Raw genomic sequence first — 7,437 nt, 5'->3', positions numbered from 1 at the left:
CTGCTGAATCACATTGCCTGTGCTGGGGGACACATATTCTTTGCATGATAAAACTCATCAGCTGAAACTTTAGGGTTCAGAGGTTTGGAAGAGGCCAGAACTGCTTTCCTGAGAAGCTTGAATTATCTTACCTCATTTACTTTCATAACCTAGTACATTTATTATTTTATCCTCTTTAACGTATAGCTGTATTTGCTTGGCATTGGTCATTCCAAAGAAAATACTATTTTATATGTAAACCAATTTAAATAGAAATACTTGGTTCAAATTTTTTGTTACTGCAGCAACTTATTTGTTACTGAACAAAAATCTTACAAGACTCTTGTTGTGTTCATTTATTAGGTTAGGCATAGTCATCCAATCCTGTTAGTCTTTGACTTAGTTTCTTAAAGAGCCATTAATTTTATCTGAAGTTAATAGTGGTTGTAAAGGCCAAACCTCTGTCCTTTCTTTTATTCTTTGCCTTTGCATGAGCCACCATCTATCTGAACATTGAACTACAACAAAAGCACATGAGTAATTTGGATTTGCTAATCCAAAACTACTTTCAGGTTTATTTAATTTAAAAATAAGTAATCTGAGATTGTGAATGGGCTCGTGTGTACTAAGTTCTGAAATACTTTTTGGTAGCTTTTATATTAAAAAAAAATACAACAATGTCTAATATTTCCATTCATGTCACAGGTGTTAGCATGAATACTTTGGGAAATCTTCCGTCATCAACACTGTTAAAAGAGAGCGGTAAGTTGATAAATAATGTGCCTATAGAATTAATTCTGTCAGTTTGTGAAGCACTTGTCAAGTGTTTCACTGTTCTACCTGTCCTGTTTTTTCACTATTCTTAAATACCTCTTTCAGTTAGTTGGGGAGGACCTTTTCCTAAATGAAATTCCTAATATTTCTTTTGGATTGTTTCTTAGGGGAGAGTTTGATGTGTGTAAAATTTTTCAAATATCAATATTGTCTGTTTAGTTTGAGACTTGAAGGGTGCTATTACCTAACATACCATGCTCTTTAAAGCTCATTTCCCTTACTTATGAGATAAGTAAGAGGCCAAGAAGATTGTTTTTTCTTTTTCCTTCTTTTACTCTTTAGGTTTGACTTGGTTTTGTGGGATAAAAACTCGTTCTCCAGGTGGTGCAGTCTGTTACACTCTCTTGCACCACTGTTTTCTACTTGTACCTGTGTGTAGAGCTCAGTAGGTTTCTGCCGTTGTGGAATTGCATGTTCCACTTACGGCATAAGTAAGCCAGGCACTCCAGACCAAAAGAGTTGTATCTTCTCTAGATAACAAATTCATAAATTCAGGCTTACAGTATTTTGGTGTTTCCTGAAGTTTCAGGAGATTGTTTATTGGGGTTTTTTTCCCATATCATGCTCCTTCTGTCTTTTAAATGCCTGGTTCTACTTCAGCCTGTTGGGAACCCTCAGGAGTCACATAAATCTGTTGTGAGGGTGTTCAAATTTTGGATGAGACAATCAGCAGACTGTGGAGTTGCGAATGAGGAAATAAATTTAAACAAGATAGGTTTTAGTAGATGTTTCTAATGTTAGTTGGTTTTTAATGAAGGACCACCATTAAGAGAACTCACTGAGTAACCTTTTAGTACCTTCATATAATAAGCCTCAATTTCACTTTTACCAACGTGCTTATGTCCTCCCTACCTGAGCAGGGCATGTAAACACAGATCTAAATACTTTGCTGAACTGAGACTAATAAATTTGAAGATTCTAGGGCTCAGTTGTGTGGTGATTCCAAGAAACTATACTTGGTGCTTTTCCTAGGAGGAATAAAAGATTTTAACTGCTGAAGATGGGAGTGAGTTATAACGGTGGTGTTTTGTTTTTTTTCATTCGGACATGGCTTGGAAGATGAAAGTTGGACCCACTAGTTCAGAACAGCTTTTCAGGTTATGAGAGAAGTAATCTTTATTAATGGAATAGAACTTCAAGGCAAACCTGAAGGGAAGCATTCAGGTAGTGTCTGATCACGAAATGTTGGCTTTTCAGTTGACTCTCTGCAAACAACACAGAACAGAATTGCCTCACCAGAACGAGAGATCACTTTGGTGAACTTGAAAAAGGATGAAAAATTGGGCTTAGGTAAGTGGCCTTAAAATTGTTGTTGTCATCTGTGTTCCTAGAAGCCAAAAACAAAATAAAGTTTTCAGGTGCGTATTTAAGTATTATTGTAGGACTGAGGAAAGCAGTGCAGCCAGTAGCTGGATTTCGAAGGCATTTAAGATGCTGAAACGTGGACTTACTTGATAGTGCTTGCTACTGATTTGTTGAGTGATGTTAAGCAAGTCTGTTTCTCAGTTTTTGCATATTGTAAGTGTAGGATAGTATTTATATTGTGAGCTAGTCATCCTAAAAGCTGGCCTTTAAAGTTTATCTCTGTCTTCAGGCACAAGATTTTTGTCTATTTGGACACCTCTCAACTGTGACAGCTTCAAGGCTTTAAACAAAAAAAGACATTATAAAGCCATTATGAGCTAATTGTGGAATGTTTTTCTTACTCTTATAATACCATCAGACAGAACACTCATTTGAGGTTTAAGGAGCCTGGAAGACAAGATATTTGCATTCCATTCCTTCTTCTACCACTGAGTTTTTTCATAAACCCACATAGTCTTTCCCTGTATGAGTAATGAATAATTTGGTGCCAGTGTTGTGCTTTAGAGAGGCCCTCTAAAGGACATTGTTCTGTCTGTTATTGAAAATAGGACTGTTCCATAAATTTAAAGATGGGGGGGGGGAAAGCCTACAAAATAATAATACTTAGTGTTTACCCTGCACAGTAACTTAAGAGTTGACCAAAAAGGAAAGAAATTCTTACGAAATGCACTGTTTCTTCTCTTTCTTCCCCATCCAATCTGTGGTACTCATCTTTTTTAGCTAGACTAGAGAATACCTGTTATCTTCTATTTTCTTTTTTTTTATCTTGAACATCCTTCCCAGGTTTACCTGGTACAATTGGCAGAAATAGATTAGAAGCCTCAAAAGAAAATAGGGAGTTGAAAAACTCAGTTCTTCAGACCAGGGTCAAACATTTAGGTGAAGCATCTAACAATAGAGAAACCCAGAAATTTTTAAGAGATAATAGATTTCATCTGGTCAGCGAATGTACGTTTAATGTGATCTATTTCTGCATGTGTTTCTCTTGCCACAGTTGTCTTCTGTAGCCTTCGCTGGAGTTTTCTGGGAAGCCACCTAGACAAAGTCTGAATCAGCTGCTCAAAAACAGAGAATATCAAAAAAGCTTTACCATTTACTTTCACGTAGACTTCTTTGAGAGATATAGTTTTCTTTTAGATTTATTAGAATGACTAAGTTTTTGTCTGTCCTGAAATATGGACTTGTATTTTGTTAAGTTACACTGTGATTACTGACATTTTTGCCTGCTTTGGGCCTTTTTTAATAGGCTTTCAAATAGTTGGCGGAGAGAAGACGGGGAAACTTGATCTGGGAATTTTTATTCATTCAGTTATTCCTGGAGGGCCAGCTGATTTGGAAGGATCTCTAAAACCAGGTGAATAGTGTAAATAAGAAAAGGTGTATACATGAAAGAAAAGGCCAAACACATACATAGTACCATTTCCATCTATGGCTGTGGGATTCAGTCCCTTACAAATGCTAACCTTCAGTTACCTTCTGCATAATTTCTGAAAACTGGTGATAATTCTTTGTTAAACTATGCAAAAATGAAAATTATGCAAATAGAAGTAAAAATTATAAAGCTTGAAGTAGCAGAAAATGAAAGTTACATATCAAGATAAGAGCTTTCTTTGCTCTTGTCTCTCTATAGATGCTTTGTAATTTCAATTTTTTAAAATTCCAAATACATACTTGGAATTTGGAAAAAGTGAATGTAACCATCTGGCCACTGTAGCGGGGAGAAAAAAGATAATTTATTTAATATCTGCTTTTTTCTTTTCACTTTAGTCTGTGCCTTTAACTGAACTGCATGTTGCTTATTGCACTTCTTGATTTTTGCTTTTGCATCCATTTCTCTTACAGCAGAAGTAAAGGTAGAAATCACAATATGGAAAAGTTTGGCAGGTTTAAAAAGACGAAATATTCATAACCAGTTCTTGTGGTTTGTTTTGGGGTGTTTTTTTTTTTTTTCAATTATTAGGGTTGCCTATTCCAGCATCACTTGAATTTTTCAGTAATTTTTCATCTGTGCATTGTGTAGAGATCCTAAGACCTATACTCCACATTCTCACTGATGGATAAAAATGTAGATGTTAGATTGTATCTGAACAAGCCCTTTTGTGCAGGACACCGACTAATATCCGTGAATAGCACAAGTTTAGAAGGCGTCAGCCACCATGCAGCATTAGAAATTTTGGAGAATGCACCTGAAGATGTGACACTTGTTATCTCTCAACCCAAGGACAAGCTATCCAAAGGTACAGAGAGAAATATTCTTTATTATTAAAGAGTTGTCCTTTGAGTTTGAGCACTCTACCTTCTCTGACACCTTTTGTAAAGTACTTTCTGTGTTTCTTTAAAATTACTAATCAAATCAACTGAGATAGCCTTAAAACATCACCCTAACTGCAGTCACTTCTGTAAGCAACCGAGGCTAGTATATGCTTGAAATTGTGTTCTGAGACTGAACGAAGTGTGTTACAGTAACCTTTGGTGAGGATCCACCGGTTGCATTGTAAACAGAAGGTGTTCTGCATAATATGAACGGGTAAAGCCTTACATGGTTGTAAGCTGAGAAGTTTGTGTCATACTGCAGATGTTACCAGCAACTGATGACTGTCCTGTCTTCTGGTTTTCAGCATCGTCTAACACTGCATACATCAGTAATGGAACCAGGGGTTATTTAAGGAGGCCATCGTCAGTACAGGACAATGAGGCAGAGTCCTCTTCAGAAGAACACAACCGGTCCCGTGGTCACCAGAGGCCTGTTTCAGGGAGTTTGTCTGGTTTGTCAGGAAGTAAGCGGGATGGAAGTGTGAGCTCCCAGGATTCCAGAACTGAGAGCGCCAGCCTGTCTCAGAGCCAGACAGCCAATTTCTTTGGCAAACGTGCAAGTGGTAGAGCTCTGCAGGATCCTCAACATTACAGTGACTCCCAGCCAGGGCTTTCTAAAATGAATGAGAAGAGAAGATCCTTGTCTGACAGTTCTCGAGCAAAAAATAAAAAGCCTGGGGTGGTGGAGTCTGTGGAATATTCTGACCGAGGGGATTCTGACATGGATGAAGCAACTTACTCCAGCAGTCAGGAGCAACAGCCAGCTAAAAAGGCATAGTGTATTTCATACTAATATTTTCCGTCGGTGTAACAGTGGTAGTAAAATAGGTGACTCTGAGTGTGAATAAGGTGAAAGGATGTGGAGGAAAGGCAGCCTAGCCTGCAGCTTATCCTGCTGCTGGCAAATGCTAGTAGATAATTTCTAATAGTTTGGAGATTTTGTTCAAAATAAATGGAGAAAACCAATCCTGCAACTTGAAACAACTTCCCCGCTTTCCAGTGTCATGAGATAGGCACGTCTTACTAGAGGCAGATTGTGCTTTGGGACTAATGTATAGTGCATTACTTGATGCTGTAGAAAATACCTTTCAATTTTGTGTGTTTGTCCAATATGATCATAGTCTAGTGACCACCCCTAGAGGTAAGTTTATTCACCTGACAGATAATATTTTTCCTGGATTAAAGCAGTAGTGATGCATCTGGAATGGGTAGCAGCAGAACTCACTGTTTCTTGGGATTGACCTGATCCATGGAAAACTGCTCTTGTATGGTGAAATTCAGCGGTGAGCCATGCTCTGAACAGAGAGAGCTTGCTGCTTCACCTTTCCGAAAGTACACCATGGCAAGTATTACAAATTAATTCCTCACTTGCAGTGATTCCACTTTTCAGCTGATGGAGGTTATTCCATCAAGTTGTGGCAGCTCCTGCAAATCAATCCAACAGACCCTAGGCTGCTGTAATACCGAAGTACTATAGTTTCTGTGTTCTGTGACCAACTCACTTTGGCCTTCAGCAGCCCAGTCTTTATTGTCAAGCATATTTCTGTGCTAAAGCTGTTCAATGGCAACAATGGAGGAGTTAAAGCAATGAGCCTTACGAGTCTTACCAATTGGTACTTTGCCTTGTGGACTCCTTTTGGCTCAAAAACATACTGTTTAGGGTCTTAACTGTAAAATTCTGTTCTAATGGCAAATCATTCTTTTTGTTTTGTTCCTTTTCTTTCTTTCTTTTTTTTTTTTTAATAATAAAGGAATCTTCCTCAGTGAATACAGCAAACACAATGAATTCTAAAAAGGTTACTGCAACACTTCTTAAACCTGGAGATATTTTTGAGGTTGAACTAACCAAAAAAGATAACGGCTTGGGAATAAGTGTCACGGTACTGTTTGACAAGGTTTTTAGATGTTTTCTCTTTTTCTTTACTCCCAGAAACCCATTAAATTGCTAAATTACAAGGAAGCAAAATATATTCTGGAGTTACTGTTAAGTATATAGTTTTACTGATGTGTGATTAATCTTAAAAAAGCTGAAAAGTAGTACTGTTTTGTATCACTTTTCTTGTCACTTGCCCTTTAAGTAACTCTTGTTTGTTGTTTCATGGTGGACCCTCAAAGTCCTAATAGAATGTTACCACGGAAACTGCTTTGTGAGTACAAAAAGCAAGATGGTCTTTGTCCCTTGCTACCTAATAATGTGGCAAATTTACAACGAGAGAAATAAGACCTTCCCTGACTGTAATACTGAAGTATTGCCTGGCACCATGGGCAGTGAAAGCAGTAGTGTTACTTAAGAGTATCTATGCATGTCCACACATATATACCATGTTCAGTGTTCTCCCTCTGCTGGATAAAAGGCAGAAAGCAAAAAACTACTTAAGTCCAAATAAGACCTGGCTGACACTGCTTTCTTGCAATACAAGACAAAAAAGTATTTTTAATGGACTAATTTCTCTTAAGAAGGCAGTTATAAGGCTATAAAATTTTGAGGGTGTAGTCTAAATTTAGGGCTTGCCATACTGCAGAGTGGCAATTCAGGGAAGAAGAGAATGATTTATAACTGAGACACACACACTTTTCACTGTTCCTGTTAAAAAAGACAAATATTTTAATATTCAAATATTATCTCCGGTTGATTGATCACTGAACTACACAGTAATTTGAAAAAGGAAAAGTCGCTTGAATTATAACAACAGAAAGCAGTTATTAGCTGTAGTTCAAAACTGGTGGCTCTTTATACCTAAAATTAAGTTGGTGTTTTCCTAAACATGGCCATATGGATAGGCAAGTAGGTGGAGTGCCAATTTGCAAGCCTGGCACTGTTTTCATACATGTGGCTAGTATTGTAAGAGGAGCAGAATGAAATTCTATTATTTTAGCTTTCCAGTCTATTCAAAGCCATATTGCATTGTCAAGCTTGTAACTTGGGACAGCTGGAGGAACAAAGGT

General features: G+C 37.5%; 1 protein-coding gene across 1 annotated transcript in view; it reads left to right on the top strand.

The window, feature by feature from the left end:
- PTPN13 (protein tyrosine phosphatase, non-receptor type 13 (APO-1/CD95 (Fas)-associated phosphatase)) overlaps nt 1-7,437 on the top strand; it is a gene marked incomplete at its 3' end in the record, with an annotated part of 101,849 nt that overhangs the window by 70,150 nt on the left and 24,262 nt on the right. Inside the window, exons 19-24 of the mRNA XM_010297153.1 lie at nt 685-741; nt 2,011-2,103; nt 3,425-3,532; nt 4,284-4,415; nt 4,797-5,263; nt 6,243-6,386. Coding sequence (XP_010295455.1) covers nt 685-741; nt 2,011-2,103; nt 3,425-3,532; nt 4,284-4,415; nt 4,797-5,263; nt 6,243-6,386 — 1,001 coding nt within the window. The remainder of the gene's footprint in view (nt 1-684; nt 742-2,010; nt 2,104-3,424; nt 3,533-4,283; nt 4,416-4,796; nt 5,264-6,242; nt 6,387-7,437) is intronic.

The sequence above is a fragment of the Phaethon lepturus genome, unplaced genomic scaffold, assembly GCF_000687285.1.
Source record: "Phaethon lepturus isolate BGI_N335 unplaced genomic scaffold, ASM68728v1 scaffold7901, whole genome shotgun sequence".
Classification (NCBI taxonomy): domain Eukaryota; kingdom Metazoa; phylum Chordata; class Aves; order Phaethontiformes; family Phaethontidae; genus Phaethon; species Phaethon lepturus.
Note: the sequence above shows the minus strand (reverse complement) of the source record. Positions and strands in the feature narration are given on the sequence as shown.